Consider the following 24,675-nt stretch of genomic DNA (forward strand, 5'->3'; position numbering starts at 1 on the left):
TATCTCACTGTCTTTCAGCTCTGCTTTCCTCTGTATTATTTATTTTCAAAGGGAGTCTGTGCATGTGGTAGGAAGGACGGTTCTGCACCTCTAGATTTGCACCTCCAGATTTACAAGTCTTTAATCACCTTGATCTCCGAAAAAAAGAGACTCCCAAATACCTAATTCCCAGGGAAGCCTGAGTCCTGACTTGTTTCTGGGCCCATTCTTGCATGAATCACCAGGGCAAAGGGATACACTTATTGGACAGGCCTAACTCATGGCATCTCCCTGGAGCTGGAAAAGAGAGACACACATCATTCCTTAAGTGCCTATTGTCTCAGGGTGTTATGACCCAAAGAAGGGGGTGTGATTCTGGGTAAGCCTTAGGAACAGATATCCATTACAATAGGGTAATTATTATGTATATTTACACTCAAGCAAACTGAGGCTTGGGGGAGAAAGAAGGATACTCTGCTTCACTATAAATATATTGTAGGAATGGAGCTTATCCCAAGGAGATAAATGCAATACCCCCAATTCTACAAAACAATAAAAAGGATTTATGTTTTGAATACGTTCAAGGAATGCCAGTCTCACTACCGTCAGAAAGAAGACATTTGGTAACTACATTATCATCTTCAAAACTAAAAGGTACAGAGATTGCTTTATGTAGACATAAGTAATTGGGAGTTTTATGGACATTCTGGAATGTGTATCTTTCAATGACTAACATTTTAATGGGAAAACACTACTCAAAAAACCACAAATTTTAGACTGTCAACTCTTTTGAGGGCTGTGCCTATTTATTTTTGCATCCATACCAGATACAGTGCCTGCACACTGAAGGCACTCAGTAATTCCTTGTTGAATCAGTGAGTGAAGATGAGTGGGAGACCATGCAAGTCAACTTAATTACTTAGTAGTGAATGATACAACCCAGGGATACCTCAGAAGTATTTTCTATATGGGGAACTGAAGGATTTGTATGTCTTGGAAACGAAGCTATACGTGTCCACCATGACTGCATTTTGAGAATAACTATTCTATTAGCATGGGCCTGCTTAGGGAGCTGCAGAAAACTGTAATTGGCTCTGTCAACTGATTGAAATGATACTTACAGACTGGTGACTGACTGGTCTCCAAGTACTAGTTTATGCTGTGCCTTAGTCATGATTAGATTGGGCCAGATTAAACCTATGTCTTAAGACTCTGAACTGGAGTTTGTGGGAATCGGACAGTTTATAACAAAAGCAGAAATACAAAGACATCCAGAGTAGAGCCTTGTAAATGGTGTACACTAGAGTTAGGATATTTGTTTCTGTGGCCCCAAGGACTAGAGATCCTGACCTAAGTTATTGATCTATTACTAGAACTATATTTTTTCAGTAAGCTTTTAATTTTAACTCCAGCATAGCTAACATACAGGGTTATATTAGTCCCAGATGTACAATATAGTATAGTATTCAGTAATTCTGTGCATTACTCAGAGTGCTGCTCGTCATGATAAGTATGTTCTTTAATTCCCATCCCCTCTTTCAACCATCCCTGTGCCCATCTCCCCTCTGGTAGCCATCAGTTTGTTCTCTATAATGAAGAGTTTGTTTTTTTGGTTTGTCTCTCTCTTTTTTTCCCCCTTTGCTCATTTGTTTTGTTTCTTAAATTCCCCATATGAGTGAAATCATGCAGTACTTGTCTTTGGCTGACATGTTTTGCTTAGAGTCATACTCTCTAGCTCCATCTATGTGGTCGCACATGGCAAGATTTCATTCCCTTTTATGGCTGAATAATATTCCATTGTATATACACACCACCTCATCTTTATCCACTCATCAGTGGATGGACACTTGGGCTGCTTCCATAATTGGGCTATTATAAACAATGCTGTAATAAACACAGGGGTGCATGTATCTCTTTGAATTAGTGTTTTTGTATTTTTTGGATAAATGCCCAGTAGTGTGATTGCTGGATCATAGGGTGGTTTTATTTTTAACTTTTTGGGAAACCTCCCTACTATTTTCCACAGTGACTGCATCAGTTTGCATTCCCGCCAACTGCACGAGGGTTTGTTTTTTTCCATGTGCTTGCCAACACTTGTTTCTTGTGTTTTTGATTTTAGCCATTCTGACATGTACGAGGTCAACTACCTAGAACTATTGCTGTGCCTTTTAAATAGTCCAGTTTCAGTGAGGTCTGTCATTTGGTAAAATAACAGCATAACCATCTACAATTCTGTTCACATTTTAAATAGGATAATGCCAAACAGTGCAGTGTCCAGAGCTGGGCAGGCAAAAGGGTTTGGTTTTGAATTTTAATAAATACACTTGAAGAGAGTGCTGATGCTTAGACCACAGGAAGAGATTATGAAGATAAATATAGATGGATGTAAAAAGAAGACTGAGTATATTCTTCATGCTATAGAAGAAAGACCAATCAATAAAAGCAACAGAGAGGTAGATTTAACTGAAGAAGACATTTTTCAACCTTTTTCTGACTTGTGAAAGATGATCTTGGGCAATAAAATTGTAGTGATATTATAGATGAGATTTGTTCAATAGAGATTCTTCAATATAAAGAATATGTTGTCCAGTTTTATAAACAATTTTCTTTTTTTTTTTTTTTTCCAGGAAACTAGTCTAATTATTAGAGGTGGTCTTAGCACAAAATTGAGAGTTCCTCATTTGCAATTGTTTGGGAGAAGCGACAACTCTGTTTTTGTATTTATGAATTATTTCCCCTAAAAAAGGCTTCCCAAATTACATAAATTCAAGGTCTCATAAAACCTAAATTAACCATTGTTAAAACTGATGACTAACAATTCCACAAAGATTTAAAACTATTATATTCATATTTGAATCCACACATTTGAATGACTATTCTAATTTATTCATATAAAAACTTTAATATGTGGAATTCTAAAAAGAACAAATATATTCATTTGTAATGCAATGATGAAAATTGAACCAGCATAATGAAGAACTCTGCAGAAATACTAGCTCATAAAGTACCAGTCCATGCCTACACATGGAAAAGTAAAGGGATTAAAATGGATATCTATTTTCTTGAAAGTCAGAATTAAATAATACATTTTTATGACAGAACGAGGCACATAGTAGGCATTCAATAATTATGTGTTTCTCTCTGGGGATCTTGCATTTCTATGATTTTTTTTTAAACTTGATTTTCTCCCTTTTTTTTTTAAGATTTTATTTATTTATATGACAGACAGAGATCACAAGCAGGCAGAGAAACAGGCAGAAAGGAGGAAGCAGGCTCCCTGCTGAGCAGAGAGCCCGATGCGGGGCTCGATCCCTGGACCCTGAGATCATGACCTGAGCTGAAGGCAGAGGCTTTAACCCACTGAGCCACCCAGGCGCCCCTAAACTTGATTTTCAACTAGAAATGTTACCAATACTTAAAGTTACTTATATTTTTGCAAGAGTTTCAGATAAATTGACATTCAGTTCTACTTGGTATAAGAATATATTTTTAACTTTAAGGGTCATAAAAAAAAAGGGAATCTACTCATCATTACCAGCAAAACAAAAAATAACTCGAATAGGAAGACAAGCAATATATAAAAGTGGTGTTTTCGCTTTTATTGCAAATGAATCAAAAGCAAATATTTCATTATCTTTTTATTAGCCCATTTTTATAGCTGCATTTAGGGTAATATTTTATAAATGGCATGCATAAAGTGTGTTTGTTGTGGCTTCTTTCAAAAGAAATAATGGTTTGTGTAAAATATTGCTCACATAGTTAAGTTAAAACCTTAGGTTAAAAACAGGAGCCAGTTATCTCATTTCAGAATACTTAATTTTTCTCAAAGCTGATAGTTTTATCTTTGGGAATCCCTGTAGTCAAGATTCCCTTTCTTGAAGTTTTATTTGGGACTATGGTTATATACAGTTTCTGCTCAGTCTTTGCTCAAGAAAGAGGGTCACTGTTGTCACAGAGAATGACAGTGATCCTTACAAACTGCAGCAGGGAACCATAAAACTCTGTTGTGACCTCTTAAAAAAAAGAAAAAAGAGTATAATGTTTATGACCTAAAATAAGGATGGTTTTTACACCCTCATTCTTTACATACTCTCTCTCTCCTACACACACACACACACACACATACACACACACACATGCATGCACTCATACACACATACACAATACTACAGAAATCCTGCCCTAGCTACTATAATTTCAAAGCTTTCATTTTAGGGATTTTGGTATATTTTATTCCCTCAGAAGTTTCCAAGGTTCTTGGTGATGAATTGTTAATAGAAACTGGGAGACACCTGCAACCACATTCATCCATTTTAATTGTGACATGTCTCTGCACAAGATCCCCAAATGTGTTTTCCCTTCAAACTTACACATGCATTACTTATCTTCCAAGAAAAATAGTACAAATTGTTACCAGGGCTGATTCTAAGGAAGCTGATCAGTAAAACAGAGAAATTTCAAAGCATTTTAGTTATACCTAGAGCTTTCAAGGCTTTGAGATTTTTATTTATCTTTGAATATGGCATAAGAAATGAATTTTAAATTACAGAATATAGTTTGAAACTTCTAAGATCAGGCACACATAATTTGTATCCTTACAGGGTTCAGGGGTTGTTCTGGCAAAATCCCTTTATCTTGTTCTTCTGTACATTTTATTATTTAGTGGGTTTTAATTTTTTAGCTGGTAACACTATAAAGTAGAGTTTCTTTTTTATATTAAGAATTATTTTGAGGGACACCTGACTGGTTCAGTTAGAAGACCATCTGACTCTTGATCTTGTGGTTGTGAGTTTGAGCCCCACGTTGGGTATAGAGGTTACTTAATAAAAAAAAAAAAATTATTTTGAATCTTTCAATTAGGCTGGTAAGATAGAAAATGTAAATGTGAAATAGGATTTTTTTTTCTTTTTTTAGAGCAATTGAGATGGGTAGGGGGTAGGGGCAGGGGGAAAGGATGAGAGAATCCTAAGAAGTCTCCATGACCAGCATAGAACCTGAGTGGGGCTCCATCTCAGGACCACGAGATCATGACCTGAGCAGAAATCAAGTGTCTGTTGCTTAACTGACTGAACCACCCAGGGTCCCCTCAAATGGGATCTTTTATGTCAGAGATAGTTCTGCTTGTGGAATACAGGCCAGTTTCAGATGTGGGATTTGGAAATTATGGTGTTTATCACAAAATGGCTCCTAGTTATAAATTTAGCCTTGTAAGACTCAGTTCAAATGAACTCTTTCTGGGAGTGTGTGTGCGGGGTGGGGGGGGGGGGGGGATTGCAAACAGGTCCCATGTCCATGGTGGAGAGCTGATTGGGGCTTCATCTCAGGACCCTGAGATCATGACCTGAGTGGAAATCAAGAGTCCATTGCTTAACTGACTGAGCCACCCAGGCGCCCCTCAAATGAACTCTTATTGACATTTCTCAACAGAATTTAAAAATGTTCCAATATCTGTTGATGATAATTCATCTTTCTAAATTATATACCCATAGTTACACACTCATAGTTAAAAATAATGACTTGATACTTAAGCTAGAGCTCATTAATTATTATAATAGAAACATATTTTGGTGAGGAAATATATTCTTACTTTATCAAATAATTTACAAATTTGCTTTAACCCCACATTGCTGAATCTCAACTAGTTTCCTTTAAACCTAAAATGTATGTGATTGGTAGTGTGGCAAAATTTTATGCTTAGAAGTAAATTATATGTGATTATAAGTAAATTATATGTGATGTATGAAACTATCTTAACTAAAAATATTGACATAAGTAACATTTTCTGCATGTATTACATTTATTGGGCATGTCTATTTTTGGCAATCTCATTGGAACTATGAGTAAGTTTTTTATTTGCTTAAGTTTATTTGAACCATCTAATTTCATATTTTCCCCTGATTTTTAAGAATATCCAAAAACATTACCTGAATTTGTGTATGTGTGAAAATAGTAGAATTATTGTATGAATAGGTATCCACATCTGATATGAGACCACAGTTACGTTTGTGCTCTGAAAATTATTTTGAATTGTGTGTGTCTGAAATATCTCACAACTACAGATTAAATGTAAATTTCTAGGACTATTATTCATAATATTATCATAATAACTCATTTATAATAATCTTTTTTCTCAGATAAATCATTATGTGTCAAGGTTAACAAAACATGGGAGTGTCACTTTATAAAGTTTATAAAGTCATATAAGAGATTTAAGTAATATTCTTAAAGGCCAAACTTAAAATTATGTGTTAATATTTGAAAAATACACACTTGGTTCAGAAATAGAACTTTTGATTTAATAAGGCATTTAGGCATTCTCTTCTTTCTCATAGCTATGACTATACCAAATATGTACAGAATATCAGATGTCCATATTGGTTCATTTTGAGTTAATTTCAATATTCATTTACATAAATGAGATTTGTTTGGATGGCTCAATATATACAGCCTCTTTTTGATGACTCAGTAATTACATAAATAATATTCTAAATGCTAAGTCAGTGGTCTTACGTTTAAATGTCTTTCTTTCCTGCATCTCATTGTTTTGTTTTGTTTTCCTTTGGTTTAGATCGAGGCACTGTGCAGAAGGTGGTGGTTCTTCCCTCTAACAGCTCTGCCAGGGGTGAGCTCATTCTGGAGGAGCTGGAAGTCTTTAAGGTTTGAGCATCTCTTCTGTTCATCTCAGTACATACATGATGGATGGAATTCTTTCATCTTAGGGCCACTTGGGAGGAAAAAAAATATTTGATAAAGGATCAAATAAATATCATAAGTTTTTGAGGATAGGAAACACCAGATAAACTGAGAAATATAGAACAAATATTTTTCTGAAGGTTTTTTTTGTTTTTTTTTTTTCTTTTGCATTTCAAGTTATCTTAACATTAAAAGATTCGCTTTTTCAACTATTATCACAACTCAAAGAATTTTGGTCATCATTACTTTTATAAATGAGTTGTTGTGGTCAAGGTCGAAAAGATTTGCCAGCAAAGGGCTTTTCTCATTTGCTTCACAAGCCACTAAAATCCAAGTGCCTTACATTATTGATTGTTAGATAAACTTTCTCATATTTTTTTTATCCAGGAATTTTAAGAAAACTGCTTTGTTTCCTCTTATTTTATGGCTTTCAACTCAAATGACATTCAAGTTACATAAAACAAACGTCGTCTCTTGACCGCTCAAAGCTTCATGTTCTGCTGAACTTGAGATTTCATTATTACTCTCTTTGTTCTTAAATTTCGGCTTAACGAAAAGAAGAAGAAAGAAAAACAATACACGACATCAACAAAAAGGCACACAGTGGGAAGTTCAGTCCTGTAAGGCATCACCTGCTCTAGGCAGAGTGCATATTCTTTCTGGATCTGTGACTTGGGAGAGCAGATCTGTAGTGTCCCTTCTCTCCTTAAGATGTAAACCATTGTAGTTCAGGTGATTTCTCTGATAAACATTTGGAAAGATGGATAAACACAGCCAGAGAAGCTGTTAGGGTTGCAAAGATACTTTGGCATGGAATCAATCCTATTGCAGACTACTATTTCCAACTAAATCAATCAAGAGAAATGGCCCATGCAAAGATGCCGCCACCCCAGAGCCGCCAGCATGGCCCGCCCTTGGTCAGCACCCCTGGGTCTTTGACATCACCTTGGACAGTGAGCCCTGGGGTTTGTCTCCTTCAAGCTGTTTCCAAAATTCCAAAGACAACAGAGAACTTTCATGCTCTTAGCACTTAGAACTTTTCAGGGAGAAAAGATTTAGTAATAAAAATCCCTGCTTTACAGGGTTTTTCCAGGATTTCAGGGCCAGGGTAGTGATTTCACAGGCCATCGTGGCACTGGCTGCAAGTCGATCAATGGGGAGAAAGCTGATGATGAGAATTTCATCTGAAGCCCATGGGTCCTGGCACCTCATCTATGGCAAATGCTGGACCCAACACAAACGATTTCCAGTTTTCATGAGCACTGCCAAGACTGAGTGGTTGGATGGCAAGCATGTGGTCTTTGGCAAGGTGAGGGAGGGCAGGAATATTGCGGAAGAGCTTTGGGTCCAAGAATGGCGAGACCAGCAAGAAGATCACCATTGCCGACTGTGGACAAATCTAATAAATCTGACTCCTGTTTTCTCTTAACTACTAGGCTATTCTTTCTGTAGCTTAGGTGAGCACCCCTTCACCCACATCTGCTCAAAATATCCTATAATTTCTGTGATCTCATTGCAGTCCTGTGGGTTCATATTTTCCTTAATCCCCTCCAAATCTAGCTGGATTGAAGATTTAAGTTTATGATGTAACATGATAAACAGCAACAAACCAAACAAACAAACGGTCCATGGATATCCAAAGACCAGAGTCAGCCTTTAACTGAGTAAAGTTAGCACTTCAGGCCTCCCAGGAGCAGACTGTTGCTGGTTTAGTCAGTTGCTTTGCTTAGTTGAGTGAACTCAGGATATATTGACTTATTAATACAGGTTCCCATATTCACCAAAATTACTGAATTTATAAGCATATAAATGATCAAGATGCCTTGTTTAGATTATGCTAATTCATTTTAAATGTAAAGAAATATTTTTTAAAAGTAACCAAATGAAATCTGAGGAACTCTGGAAAATTTTCCAGTATCTTGTTGAATTTATAATTTTAAATGCTAGACTCACTTTGGCATAAGGTTCTTTGTGATTAGTGTGTTAATATTGTGCTTACAAAATGTTAACTAGGTACATTCAAGTGTTTTTTTTTCTATGCCTTGCTTTATAAAGGAATTGATTGTTTCATTAGATTAACCAAAAGTGCATTATATATAAAATATTTTTTCCTCGTTCAGTTCAATACAGACAACTTGGCTAGCCAAAATAACATAAAGTACCTTATTCTGGAATTTGCTTGAAGAGAGCAAAAAATGCCATTGGCAGACCTTCATTTTTAATTCTGAAATATAATTTTTTGATAATCAGAAAACATTAAGTGAGTTTGACACAAACCCAAACATGTAAGTTATGGAAAGCTCTTAAAGAAATGGGAATCATTCTGGTCATGTGCTAACTACTTATAGTGTGTTATATGAGTTGTGCTAGTGTTATCATTATGAAGAATAAACTCTCAGTGGAACAACAGAGTCAGTCAAAATGCATGTGGGGGACATCAGCCCAAGAGAGAGACTAAAAAAGTTTGAACTTTCTTGTGGATGTGCGTGCCAGTGACTGATACAGCTAAATTGAGAGACACAGTTACCAAATACACTTACTTACTGTCTTCAACAGTGTTTGTGTCATATTTTCTGAGGTGAGGTAAAAATAACTGGGTGTGTATGATATACTGTGATTAGCACGTGAGGAAATAATGCATTTGAATGGAAACAAATTCCTAAGCGAAGTGTCACACTGATACACTGCAGAAAACGCAAACTCAATGTAACCTTAAAAAAACAGACTCTTTGTTTTTGTAGAGTGCAGAACCATAATCTCTTTTAATCCTCTGTTCAGAATATTTCCGGAAAATACATCCAGCTTCCTCAAACTTAACTTGAATTGGTGGTACAGCTATTAGTAGTTGCCTGGATGGATATAAATTGCAATACCTTTTTTGTATGCGTATGTGCATTTCTAAGTTGTGATCAAAACATAATTGAGTGTTTAGATTGAGCTAATCTAGTAATATCACCATTTTTTTCTTTTGAACATGTGTAAGAACACACACTTCCAGAACGTGAAATAATTGTAGGTACTATTAATTTTGAGAGCTTGCTCTCACTTGCATTTTTCTTTTTTTTTTTTTTTTTTCACTTGCATTTTTCAAATAAAACTTCACAGATGATTATCAGGTTATCATGAGTCTAGTTTTTAACAGGAACTCATAATGTTTAAGAAGTAAACTCTATGAATAGAGTCACTTTCAAAAAGGATTACTGGGGCGCCTGGGTGGCTCAGTGGGTTAAGCCTCTGCCTTAGGCTCAGGTCATGATCTCAGGATCCTGGGATTGAGGCCCTCATCGGGCTCTTTGCTCAGCTGGGAGCCTGCTTCCCCCTCTCTCTGCCTGCCTCTCTGCCTACTTGTGATCTCAGTCTGTCAAATAAAATAAAATGATTTAGTAAAAAAAATTTTTTTAAAGGATTACTATTTCAGAAAATCCTTAGGTGCTTTCATTAATTCGCATTTATCAAAAGAGAACCTTTTCTAACTATTTCTTTTTTCCTTTTTTTTTTTTCAAAGTTGTAAGTTTTTTTTTTTTTTTCCTAACAGTATCTCTTTGTTTGCAACAGGAGAATTAATAAGTATGATTCAGGCTAATATGTCTTTCCAAAGCAACATTTGTCAGCTACATGGTAGCTTCTTATGCAGACGCTTGAGTTGTGGGGGAAGAACATGAGCTGCCATTCCACAGCATCTTATCTACCCCCATCCAAACCTAAGTTTTATTCATTGTGTTCAGTATTCCAAGATATAATTTTTTAATTCTTCCAAATTTCTTAGATTTTGTATTTCTAAAGATTATATTGATGATGTGTTATAATTGCTACTTTCTTTTTTTTTTTTTAAAGGTTTTATTTATTTATCAGAGAGAGAGAGAGGGAAGAGAGCGAGCACAGGCAGATAGAACGGCAGGCAGAGGCAGAGGGAGAAGCAGGCTCCCTGCTGAGCAAGGAGCCCGATGTGGGACTCGATCCCAGGACGCTGGGATCATGACCTGAGCTGAAGGCAGCTGCTTAACCAACTGAGCCACCCAGGCGTCCCCTAATTGCTACTTTCTAAAATTTAATCATATATTTGTAAAATATATCATATATATTTAATGAGATGTTTGTTAGCACAACAGAGGAAATGCACTTTAGAGACAACTATTGCTAAACTTTGAGTATATGTGCATGTGTAGAGAAATGATGATGTCTTGAATTTTAACAGACATGAGAATATCTTTAATGCAAATCTTTTTAAAGGATTATTTGAATAGCTAACAATTTTTTTTTAATTTTTCAGAATCGTGCTCCTATAACAACAATGAAAATCTCATCCAAGAAGGTAAAACAACTCCATTTTTTTTAAAGATTTTATTTATTAGAACAACTCCATTTTTATTTTCTTTACGTATTAAAAATTGTACTGTTGTGAAAAATATATTTTATAATTTTAGAAAAATTAATATTAGTATTAGAAAAGTAATTATTATTTACAATAACCACAAAATCACCTTTAATTTTGATGCATAGTTGACAGGCTATGAATGGAAGACAAAATAGGTCTATTTTGTATAAAAGCCCAGGAGAGCAGAACATATAAATATATACTGCAAGATATCCCAACATTTTGTATATCCTATATATCCTGTATTCTCAACTATTACGGTGTGTGAAGCCAACCAAAATAAAAATAATCTTTTGAATGAAGACTTTGGTATAATGTTTGGGCTACTATAGCATCACAAACATTCTCAGGAGCTTGGAATGAGTAATCAGTCCTCTTCCGAGTTCCTGCTGCTATCACTTGTTTGAAATGTGTAATGCATTCTTTTATACTTATTGCTAAAGAAGTGCTATATTTTAGAGTTTATATGTGTCATTTAAAAAATCTGAATTCTCAGATCTAAACCATATAAGGAATTGGGTTTGAGGGAAGAAATGTTTGGCTATGATTATCAGAAATGTTTCATCTTCTAATTCATGCCTGCACAGGCAAATACACAATGATCAGAAAAAAAGGAAAAGCCCTATCCCAGTCTCTGCCTATGCAACGTATACACCTCTCCAGCCCCCAGGGCGTTCTCTCTGGAAGAAAGTTCCAAAGTTCATATAGCCAGAAATGGAGTAGGCTTCAGAGCACAATGGACGTGCATTTGAATCCCAACTTATCCATAAATTATGAATAAGTTGTTAAACTTCACTGACCTAAGTTTCTGCCTCTATATGGTAATGCTTTTCTCACAAAAGAGTTAATTTATATAAATTGCCTAAAATAAAGCAGGTCCTTCATAACTGCTGTTTCAAGAGCCTGAGACTTATTTTTCTTGGAATATGGAATAAAGGTTTTAAGTATTAGCACAACTGATGACATAAAGTTAGTGTTCTTTACCTTATTTGGTCTGTTACAGATGAAGGAATATTCCACAGTCAGTCCTGTACTCTTTTCACTTGACTCAATTTTATGAAGAAAAATAAATAGGGTACCATAGAGCTAAAGATCTCATCTGTAAAAATGTTTGCATGGTGCATAACAAACATTTTCCCAAATAACAAGAAGCCATTCGTCATTTTCTCCAATGTCCCAGGGAGCTGATCCCAAGTCAGAATTGTCTTTGAAGTCAGTAGGGAAGCCCCTTGTTTACAGTAGTTTAATGCAAAGAGAAAGTATCGGAGCAAAATTCAAAATGAACACAGAGCCATTTGTGTGGCCGAGTAGCCCAGTACACAGTTACAGTGACACACGTTACTATCCAGGCTGTAATTCAGCTGGTAGACTCATAGTTCACAATCCATTCCATTGAATTTCAATATGCAGTACACATACACACAGGGGAAAAAATGAGTATTAAATCTGTCTTCAACATCTTATATTGTAGATAATTAAAAATGTTTCTTTCAGTCATTAGATTTAGGGCAGGATAATTATTTCAGTTTTGGGAAACTCATTTGCACGTCTGCATACCTCATTATTTTTTCAGTGAGAAAGAAGTACAAATTGCCAACGGTATTCTACGTACATTTAAGCACTATGAATTTAGTGCCTTCCCTAGTCTTCAAATTATTTTATTTTCTATTTTATGCTTCTTTATTCTCTAATTTATTCTTGCATTCCATACAGCAGAAAATAGTTGGGTTAATTTTTTAAAAAAGATAATTTCTAGAATGAAACTACTTGTATTCTTTCCTTAAATAAAGCAGTTTCCTTAATTTAGCATAGCTGATGCTTTCATTATATTATTTATTAATGTACTCAATAAACACTTATTTGAAATGTTCTTAGAGAAATGGTTATTGTCAAAATACACCGTTGTTTTCATACAGTTTGTCTCAACTGGGGATCAATCATTTTCAGCCCAATTTCTGCAAAATTAATTAATCTGAATAAAATGATTTTTTATTAGACAATAGACTGAGGTGTGATTCAAATGATTAATTAGAATTGACAATGTATAAGTTGATAGTTTGTTAACTGGTAATGTTCTCTACTACATTATTCATTCATTATTCATTGAGCTCTTAGGAGTCAGAAACTATTCTAAGTATTTCATGTGGAGTTAGCCCTTACATTTAGTTCTTAACATAACTCTATAGGATAAGTACTGTATCATCCCAGTTTTACCCAAGAACGGCCTGAGATTCAGAAAAGGTGCATAGCATGGTTGTGGTTGAGCTGGGATTTGAATCCTAGAAGTCTGCCTCCAGAACCAGACCAATGGTGCTCCTACTGATTTAAATTTTAAATTGCATGTAGGTGAATATGTATAGATGTCTTTGTGTGTGTTGCACATGTGGATATATTTGAGTTCCAGCTTAGAGATTCTCTGCTAATTTGAATCATACAATATCACTTCTTTAGAAAATAAGCATCAGTTAGAAACTTACCCTTTTCAACTCCTGAGAACCAATATATGCACAGAAAGAACTGGAGCAGTATCCTAAGAAGTTCTTGACATCCTGTAAATGAAGGAGAGGGAAATCTTTATTTATGACTTGGGATGCTGAAGATCACTGGATCACACAGCAAGTTTAAGACATGACTAAATATAAATACTGATATTCTTCTAAGTAATTTAAAAGTTGCTCCAATGAGTAATATGCCACTTTCAAAGGCATGCAAAAAAAAAAAAAGTTTTTAAAAGTTTTTATCTAATACAGTGTACTTTTTCCCCTAAACTTAAAAATGCCCTTTATTTAATACTTGACGTTTTCAAATTTACAAGGTGATGGGTTGCCAGATTTGAAGAAAAAGAAAACTGCCTTGTGCATTCAAAAAATAAAGCAAGCATCATAATTTAAATCTATAACATATTAGCACAAATTTGAGAGAACAATAAATCCCAGTGTTTCAAATGTATGACCATTCTACAAAGGGCCCTGAGTTGTTTTTTTTTTTCCTTTTTCTTTTAACAGGAAAGTGGTAATATTATAGGCATATTAACATAAGAAAATTCTATTTATTTTGGCTTATACCCTCTGTGCTTTGCTTCTTGTTTTTAGTCTATTTTAAAATGAATCTCAGGGTGTATAGACATAATGCGTTCCTGCTGAAAGTCCTCTTTTAACGTCCACATCTGAATTAAATCATAATCATTCCTCCAATAGCAACAATTGTATGTGAGCTCCAATGAAGGGATTTCCCAAGTGTCTCTGCATCGCTGCCACATCTATGGTACAGCCTGTGCTGACTGCTGCCTGGCAAGGGACCCTTACTGTGCCTGGGATGGCCATTCGTGCTCTAGGTTCTACCCAACTGGGAAGCGGTGAGTACCAAACATTCAGCTGAAAGTCAAAACTGATGTTGCCAGATACTCCACATCATTAGAAAAAATTCTATTGCTGTATTCTTTTAAAATAGCACTAGAAGTAGTAGCTATGTTTAGCATCATGTATAGTTATTGAATGAAGTAAATGGGTATAGTTTTAACTTGAAATTCTCACAGATATGTCGGAATACAGTACTTTGGAGACATTTGTTTCTCCTCTTAAAGCTCCTCCAGCAACACAATTTCCCCCTATGACCCAGCAAATTTTTTAAGCAGTATTTAATGTTTTCCACATTACCTAATTTTTCGTATGCTTCTGTATATCATTAAATCCCACCTTCTTAGGGTTTCCCTGTGCCATTTAATTCTCCAATGATCAGAAGTTTGTCCTAGTTCAGGCAACAGGAACATTGTTCCAAAATGGGTTTTTTTTTTTACATTTGGTTTGAATTGCTTTCAGAACCTTGGTGACATGCTCTTACCTCTGAGAATGAGAAGTGCATGGTTGCTGGTCAGATTGAGAGAATAAGACAGTCTGAGACTGAATGCCATTTATCCTAGCAAAGACTTAGATGAGAAACTTAGAACCAACTAGTACACAAGTTGTGACACCAGTAGTGACACTGATTATAGAACAAAGAATATGCAGAATTTAGGGTCAGCCAAGATCAGAGCTATGGGTCAGTCAGGGTGATTAAGGGGGTGATATTTGAACAAGGACCTGAGTGTGATGAGGAATGACACCAAGTCATTATCTGGGGGGATAGCATTCCAGAGAGACGGAAGGACCAGAAATCCTTAAAGCTGTAGTGTGTCAAGATTTTTCAAGAAATAGCACCACGACTAATGAGACTATCATGGAATGAGAAAAAGGAAGGGTGGAAAGAAAATGAGCTCAGAATGGCATATGACATAGGATTTAGTAAGTCACTGAAGGCTTTTATAGAGTGAAATGGAAAACTACGGAGGGTCTTTGAGCACATGAATTTTTTTTTTTTTTTTTTACATTTGGTTTGAAAAGCTCATCTGGTTGGGTTTGGCTAGGATTGCAGCCCTGGGGTAGGCAGGGGATGGGAGGAGAGGAGAGAGAAGTTGCAAGGCAGTTAGGGCACTGTACCTTCAAAGTGAGATATAAGGAATTCTCACACAGGAATGATAGACGTGGGAATCGCACAAGGTCTGATTTGGGGTAGAGCTCAGTTAGAGAAATAGAAGACTCAAGAATGAACCAAGTTCTCAGAACTGAGCATATGCAGATGTAATTTCCTGAGAAACAGAAGACCAGGGGAGGAAGCAGGTATGTGGAAGGAAAGATGATGCTAAAAGTATCGATGAGATATTCAAATGGAGAGGTTGAGTAGACAGTTAGAAATATGAATTTGGAATGCACAGGTGTGGCCTGGTCTGGATAATTTGAAAGTCTTTTGTTTTTAAAGACATGGAACATGAAGAGAACTCCTATTCTTTAAACCAGTAGTCCTTAGTATCTGTGTTTAAAGACCTGTGTTCTTCTGTGTCGTTTTGAGATTTAGGCAGGAAGTTTCTAGCCTCTTGATCTCTACATAGAATTTTTAGACCTCATTATCCTGAGATTTTCTGTTTGCACTAGACTGGAGATCTGAACTTGGACAAAGTATGAGGAAAGCAAATTCCAAATGTAATCTCAAATAAATGATTTCTGTAGTCATTGATGATAAATTTTAATCATATTTGTTTTATACTCCCAATTACGATAGCAGTGATATTTAAAAATTATTACTATAACTGTTTCTAAGGTAATATATTTTTCTTGAGAAAGAGTTATAAAAATTGGCATATCTAATACCTGGAGTGTAATCTTCTATCTATTAAACAGATTTAAAGCTAAAGGAAGATGAAGCCTCACACTTTCTAAGAAAGAAAGTGCTATGAGGATCACAAAGTGAATCTTACCATATTCCTTTAGGCTTATCAGCCTCTCCTGTAATGTGGAGGAATTGGAGATGGTACTCTTTCCCTGCAAAACCTCCAGACCTAGGGTTTGGCAAACAAGTGTTTTCATTTAATAAACAAAGAATATTTCTCAAGTAAAATTTCATACCATATATAAACTATCATTGCATATTTGAGATTTTTGTTTACATTTTAGACATTTAGATTTTTGTTTACATTTTAGTTTCTGCTAAAATATGAGTTGACTCATTTGTTCTCCTATTCTCCTTCTAATTACAACCTCAGTAATCCTTTCTCAGATGCATATGTCAAGGTAGGTTCCACATTGTCATCCTAATGCCACAAATTTGATCTTGATCATGTCCTTGTAATCAATAAAGAGCTGAAATTGTCTTGCAATTTTTAATGTTGCAATGTCATGCCTGGTATGAAATCAGGTATCACAGAAAAAAAAAATTCAGTAAAGTTACAGGGTACAAAATCAACAAACAAAAACCTATACATGACTAATGAGCTATCAGAAAGAGAATTTAAGAAAACAATCCCATTTATAATTGCACCAAAAGAATAAAATACCTAGGGATAAATTTAACACTGAACTATAAGACATTGATTAAAGAAATTGAAGACACAAATAAATGGAAAGATAATTGACATTCATGGAGGGGTAGAATGAATATTATTAAAATGGCCATACTACGCAAAGGAATCTGCAGATTCAATACAATCCCTAAGAAAACTCCGTTAGCATTTTTCATTGGATTAGAACAATCCTAATATTTGTATGGAGTCATGAAAGACTCCGAATACCCAAAGCAATATTGAGAAAGAACAAAGCTGGAGGCATCGTGCACCTTGACTTCCAACTATATTACAAAGCTGTAATAATCAAAACAGTATGCTATTGTCATAAAAAAAAGACACATAGATCCACATGATCTATGTGAGAGCCCAGAAATAAATCCATACATATATGGTTAATTAATTTACAACATAAAAGGCAAGAATACACAATGGGGAAAGGCAGTCTCTTCAATAAATGGTGCTGAGAAAACTGAGCAACCACATGCAAAATAATGAAACTAGACTACTATCTTACATTATAGACGAAACTTAACTCAAAAGGTTTAAGGACTTGAATGTAAGACCTGAAACCATAAAACTCCTAGAAGAAAACATAGGCATGAAGCTCCTTGATAGGTCATGATGAGTTTTTGGATACGATTCCAAAGGAAAGACAACAAAAGAGAAAATAACCAAGTGGGATTATGTCAAACTAAAAAGCTTCTACACAGGAAAGGACATCACCAACCAAATGAAAAGGCAACCTACTGAATGAGAGAAAATATTTGCAAACTATAAACCTGATAAGGGGTTAATATCCAAATATATAAAGAACTTATACAACTGAGTATTCGAAAGACAAGCAATCTGACTTAAAAAGTGGGCAGATCTGAATAGGCATTTTTCCAAAGAAGACATACAGTTTGCCAGCATGTTGTGAAAAGATGCTCAGTGTCACTAATCATCAGGGAAATGCAAATGAAAACCACAGGATCTCACCTCACATCTGTCAGAATGGGTATTATTAAAAAACAATAAATAACAAATATTGGAGAGGATGTGGAATCTTAATTGGTGCAACCACTATGAAAAACAGTACGATGTTTCCTTAAAAAATTAAATATAGAACTACCATATGATCCAGCAATTTCATTTCTGGATATTTATCTGAAGAAAACAAAAACAATAATTTGAAAAGATAGATGCACCATCATGTTCACTGCAGCATTGTTTTCAATAGTCAAGACATGGAAACGACCTAAGTGTCCTTCAACAGATGAATGAGTAAAGATGTAAACACACACACACACACACACACCACACACACACACACACACACAAGAATGCTACTTTGCCATAAAACAGAATTCAGTCTTGCCATTTGTGAAATGGATACCTTGAGGCCATATGGTGAGTGAAATAATTCAGAGAAAGACCTATAGTGCATGATCTCACTTCTATATGGAGTTTTGAAAATAACAAAAAACCAGGCTCATGGAGATAGAGAACAGATTAGTGGTTCTCAAAGATGGGGTAGGGGGTAGGAAAAATGAGCAAAGGGGGTCAAAAGGCACAAACTTCCAGTTATAAAATAATTAAATCATGGAGATGTAATGTACAGCATGGTAACTATAGTTAATAATACTGTATTGCCTGTTTGAAAGTTCATAATAGAGTAGTACATCTTACAAGTACTTACCGCAAGGAAAAGAATTTTGTGACTACCTATGAGAATAGATGATATCTAGACTTATTGTGGTCATTTCACTATATATCAATCATATATTTTATATATATATTATATATATACTTTTTAAAATTGAGAAATAATTGACATATAACATTATATTAGTTTCAGATATACAACATGAATGGGTGTACACCTGAAACTAATATAATGTTATATGTCAATTATTTCTCAATTTAATGAAGTATAAGCAGGAGGGAAAAAGTATGGGTTGAAAGAGAAAGGTAGTAATCATTTAAAGAGCTATCAGAATCTCTAGCAGTGTCTTAATTCTATAATTAAAAGCTGAAAAATCTCTATCATTCTATCTTTCTATCTTTCTATAACCTATCTTATTCCTTGGCATACTCTCACCCATCTTTGGCTAGCACAATGAAAGTTTCATTACAAGTATCTATATTGTTTAACTTCTCAAAATTATTTTAAAACTTAAACATATAGTGAATGCAAAACATGTTTGCTGAATTAACTATTTCCTAAATTCTCATATATAATATTTTTAAGTGATTATATAATAATAATAATAATGATCACTTGTATTTTCCATACCAGTTTTCTTTAATAGTGTTAACTTACCTATTTTATTTCTATTGTGCTGTCTACCTATCTGGAACACAAAGATTATGTGGAGGAGTTCATAGGAATGAAAATCAAAAAGGTGTCCTTTGTATGGAATAAGAATTACAGTGATACTTGGAAATCTATGGAGTATATATATTTTGATATAATAAAGTTGTTAAATATCATTGGCTCTGTAGTTTCTCTTTTTTTTCAAGTTTGCTTATGGTAAATAATACAAGCAATTTTCTTTTTCATTCTCAAGTATCATAAATATTTGTGCATTTGTATCCAAATACTGCAATTTAATCTCAAATGTTATTTATTTTGGATTCAGACATGCACTTAGAAATTTTATTCTAAGACAGGATAATCAGTTCAATCTTCAAGTAAATATCTGTTTTACATACAAGAACAAAATGATTTCATTGTTTATCTGAAGGATTATACTATAAAGAAGAAAACATTGGAAACTTGAGCTCAAATCCTAAACCTACATTCACATATAATATTACTCTGTCTACCAGCTTTTGCAATGCTATATGACTATCCTAAAGGAATTCTACAAATATAAAAAATGTCAGATTGCTGTCTTGCTGATCTCATCATTTAGGCCAAGCCATAATGATTTTTTTTCTGTACAGACTGTCTGGAAGCTATGTGATCCCATAAATTTGGGTTCCCCAGCTATGCAAACCATAACATAGTACTGGTCACAGGACAATCAATTTAACTATTGTGAGTGATAGTGCTTCTCTAGATGGCTGAAAATGACTACTTCAGCCCTAAGAACTCTCACATGGTGCTCATATAATATCATGTACTCACAAGTTGATTGGTAGTAAATAATGCCATGGCTTGGAAATATAGCAAATGCAATGTGGTGAAAAGCTGATATAGGGATATAGGAGCTATTCTAGAGTAAAGCATGAATTGTATTTCCTGAAACAAGAGTGACTTCCACTAGTTTATGTGTGTGTTGTTGTATTAGAAATTAAAGTTGAGGGGCGCCTGGGTGTCTCAGTCAGTTAAGCATCTGCCTTGGGCTCAGGTTGTGAGCAGGGATTGAGGTCCATGTCAGGCTCCCTTCTCAGCAGGGAGTCGGCTTCTCCCTTTCCCTCAACCCCTCCCCCATTTCTGCAGGTGTGCTCTCTCTTTCTCCCTCACATAAATAGATAAAATCTTTAAATATATATTTTTATATATTTCTATATAAGTATATAAATATATATTTATATATATTTAAATCTTTAAATATATATGTGACATAAAATTATATACCTGTATTTCCATAGAGAGATTTACATGAAGAGTTGAATACACAAACTATTATTTGTTGTAACCTTAAAATGATCTTTTTCACTATTGATGATTTTGAGATTAGTTTCACTTTGTAAATTTAATAATCTTTGTGATATTTTAATATTTCTGCTCTTCTCACTGAATGTTATAATTTATCTTTAACGATAAAAATATTGAGACTTAACAGATGATCCAATTAAGTCATAAGCTCATTTATATATACTTCAAAGCCTTGATAGTAAACAATCAATGTATCCCTATATTCCCGATATTTGAAGAGTAGATCTTTTCCTTTTCTCTTTCTCTCCCTCTCATTAAAGACTTTTATTTATTTATTTAGAGAAAGAAAGCGCATTCAGGGGTTGGGAGGAGAAGGAGAGAGAATTTGAAATAGACTCTGCACAGGGATTGATCTTGCCACAGGGATTGATCTCACCACTAGGAACTGTGACCTGAGCTAAAACCAAGGGTCAGACCCTCAACCAACTGAACCACCCAGAGAGCTCACTTTCTCTCTCTCTCGCTCTCTCTCTCTTTTTAAGATTTTATTTATTTATTTGACATAGAGACATAGCAAGACAGGGAACAGAAGCTGGGTAAGTGGGAGACCAGAGAGCTCACTTTCTCTCTCTCTCGCTTTCTTTTTTTTTTAAGATTTTATTTATTTATTTGACAGAGACATAGCAAGACAGGGAACAGAAACGGGGCTAAGTGGGAGAGGGAGAAGCAGGCTTCTGGCTGAGCAGGGAGCCCAATGCAGGGCTCAATCCCAGGACTCTGGGATCATGACCTGAACTGAAGGCAGACACTCAACAACTGAGCCACCCAGATGCTCCTCACTTTTTCTTTCTTGTAACGATCTTCATACCCATGATTTATTGCTAAGAGAATTTCAGTTGCTTTATTTTGTTTTGTTTCACTGTGTGATACAATTGAAACTATTATATGTATTAGTTTCAATTGTATATTCAATACAATATATATATATAGTATATACAAAATGTATATATATATAATATATACAAAAATACATATTTTGAATATGAATATTTTGAATCTAATTATTTAAAATAATTTAAGACATTGATTTAACTAATGGCCAACTTATGAAGAATGTAACTGAATTTTGAAATGCTTAATTGATGATACATAATAACTAAAATGCAATGAGTGAACTTTGGTCCTGACTAAACTTTTTTTTTTTAAAGATTTTATTTATTTATCTGACAGAGAGAGACACAGAGAGAGAGGGAACACAAGCAGAGGGAATGGGAGAGGGAGAAGCAGGCTTCCCGCCAAGCTGGGAGCCCGATGTGGGGTGCAATCCCAGGACCCTGGGATCAGGACCTAAGCTGAAGGCAGATGCTTAATGAGCCACCCAGGTGGCCCCTAACTAAACTTTAAAAAATCCATAAGGGATGTTTAGAAGACAATTAAGGAAATTTTAACATAAAATATGTATTGTATGATATTATGGAATATTCATATATTCAACATGATAATGATACTGTTGTTATGTAGGAAGATCAGAAGATTCATGCTGAAGTATTGAGGAATGAAGCATTATGTCTGCAATTTATTTTCTAAAGATTTTCATATATGTGCATAAAGTATATATACAACATAAAACTTGCATGTTAGGGGTGCCTTAATGGCTCAATGGGTTAAGTTCTTTGCCTTCGGCTCAGGTCATGATCTTAGGGTCCTGGAATCGAGCCCCTCATCAGGCTTTCTGCTCAGCAGGGAGCCTGCTTCCTTCTCTCTGCCTGCCTCTCTGCCTACTTGTGATCTCTCTCTTTCCATCAAATAAATAAGTAAAATCTTAAAAAAAAAAAAACTTGCATGTGAGAGAAAAAATAAATGTGGCAAAATTTAACAATTCACGAATCTAAGTATGTCAGTATTTAGTGTACTCATACATCTACTCTTCTGTAGGCTTGATGTTTTTCAAAGTAAAAAGTTGAAGGAAAATTCTTATTCTAGTAAATGAACAATTTTGCTTAACTGTGTATTAAATGTCTATTTTCTACCTCTCAATCACCTGTTTCAGAAAAGTTTTACTATAACAGGAAGGTGTTAGGAAATGTTGACTTTTGTAAGAAAGCCATGTTTATTTAAAAACAAAATTATAAGAAAGAAGATGCCAGTGAGTTTATACTCTAGAGGTTTTCATCTTGGAAAATTTTTGATGAATGTCTCTAAACTAAAATTTACACTATTCATTTGGAATCTAGCATTTACCCAGAAAATGCACATAATAAGGATTTCATAGCCATTCTATCACCAATAATAGGGAAGGACCGAATTAATTCAGAATGAAAACAAGGTGAAGTACCAATCCTATCATGAAGGTGGTGAGTAAGAAATGTCAGCTAGTGGTACCAGATAAGCAGACCTCTTTTTTCCTTATGAAAGCTTGGGCAATTAAGAGACTGTGAAATTAAAAATGCAATCTTTTAAATGTGGTATAATTGGCAATGTTAATTCTAAATCAGTTTTATGTATGTCTTTGCACTTATAGGAGGAGCCGAAGACAAGATGTGAGACATGGAAATCCATTGACTCAGTGCAGAGGGTTTAATCTAAAAGGTATTAAAACTAAGCAAGGGTCAAACTTGGTAAAGAGTCACAGTGCTCCAGGTCACATTTCAGGGAGGGAGACCTCATTATAATTCACTTCTTCTTTTTTAAGGAAAGATTATGAAGATTCTTGGTGTTCATATGGAAATTAAAAATTAAACGTATTTGTATGTATAGTAGGAGAAACAGAGGTCCACGAATACAGAGACCTTGGGTGTGTTAGTTGGTTAGGAATTTCACATAGATATCAGTTACAGATTTTCCAAGCTATTACTTTTTTTCTGAAGAAACAAAGCTATTGTCTTCTCTCTTAAGAAAAAAGTTGCTTTTTTAAAAATTTAAATGAAAATTTAAATTTTTTTAAAAAATTTACCATTTTAAAGTGTATAGTTCTGTATCATTAAATACATTCACAATGTTGTGCAAGCGGCACCATATCCATCTCTAGTATTTTTTCATCCTTCCCAAGTGAAACTCTATACCCATTAAATATGAACTTCCCTCTTCACCAGCCTCTGGAAACCACCATTCTACTTTCCATCTTTATGAATTTGACTCTTACATATACCTCTTATAAGCGGAATCACACAATATTTAACCTCTTGTAACTGCTTATTTCACTTTTTCTTCGGGGTTCATTCATGTTGTAACATGTGTCAGGATTTCTTTTCTGTTGAAAATGGAAAAAAATATTTTTTGTATGTATAGATCACATTTTGTTTATTCACTTATCACTAGACACTTGGATTGCTTCCAATTTGGACATTATAAATAACCCTGCTCTGAATATGGGTGTACCAGTGCCTTGGTTTTACAATTTATAACCATTCCAGTACTTCTGACAATCCTGCCTGTGTCTTATGATCACTCTAACCCATTTCTTCCCATCCTGGCATGAAGATCCCATGGTATTATACTTTCCCCACTAACCTTCTCCCCTCCACCTGAACCCCACCAGGGAAATTTCTTCAGGCAGAGCTCTCTTGGCTCACGAAGGTGCCATAGACCCACTGTTGCTAACAATTAACACCAAAACTCCTACTGCTAATATTTTTGAGTCTGGGCCTTTCTTTAGTAAAGACTGATATTCTTATTACTAACTACATGAGCTATGAGAAGAAAATTCTGACATGTTTTGCTTAGTGGTTCTATACATCTAATTGAGGGAATAAATCCAAGTTACCATTTCTCTATTTACTGAGTATTTTATAAATATGTGTGCCAGTTCTAATAGTAGTTACAGTGGTAGAACTGTCAGTGGGGTTAATGATGAACAAACGTGGATGTTGGCTTTGTGTCAGAATCTGAGTTAAGCACTTTTTTTATGGAATGTCACAATTAATGCTCAAGACACTATACCAAAGTAAGGTCTATTATTATCACCATTTTATGAATGAAGATGCTTTTCATGTCTAAGCTACCACATGATTTTACTACATGCTCTTCCTGAATTAAGAATTTCAGTGCAGAACCTATATGAAAACATAATCCATGTTTTAGAGCCAAGTAAAACTGAGACACAGAAGAGTCAAGTAAGTTGTTGAAGGCTACACAGTCAGTCTTGGTGAAATCGGAATTTTACCTCCA

At 34.9% G+C, this 24,675-nt stretch overlaps 1 protein-coding gene across 1 annotated transcript in view; it reads left to right on the forward strand.

The window, feature by feature from the left end:
* Positions 1-24,675, forward strand: part of SEMA3C (semaphorin 3C) — a 174,183-nt gene that overhangs the window by 142,175 nt on the left and 7,333 nt on the right. The window contains exons 13-16 of the mRNA XM_032304123.1: positions 6,548-6,636; positions 10,943-10,984; positions 14,245-14,402; positions 23,030-23,097. Of these exons, the coding sequence (XP_032160014.1) occupies positions 6,548-6,636; positions 10,943-10,984; positions 14,245-14,402; positions 23,030-23,097 (357 nt within the window). The remainder of the gene's footprint in view (positions 1-6,547; positions 6,637-10,942; positions 10,985-14,244; positions 14,403-23,029; positions 23,098-24,675) is intronic.

This window comes from Mustela erminea, chromosome 11, assembly GCF_009829155.1.
Source record: "Mustela erminea isolate mMusErm1 chromosome 11, mMusErm1.Pri, whole genome shotgun sequence".
Taxonomy (NCBI): Eukaryota; Metazoa; Chordata; class Mammalia; order Carnivora; family Mustelidae; genus Mustela; species Mustela erminea.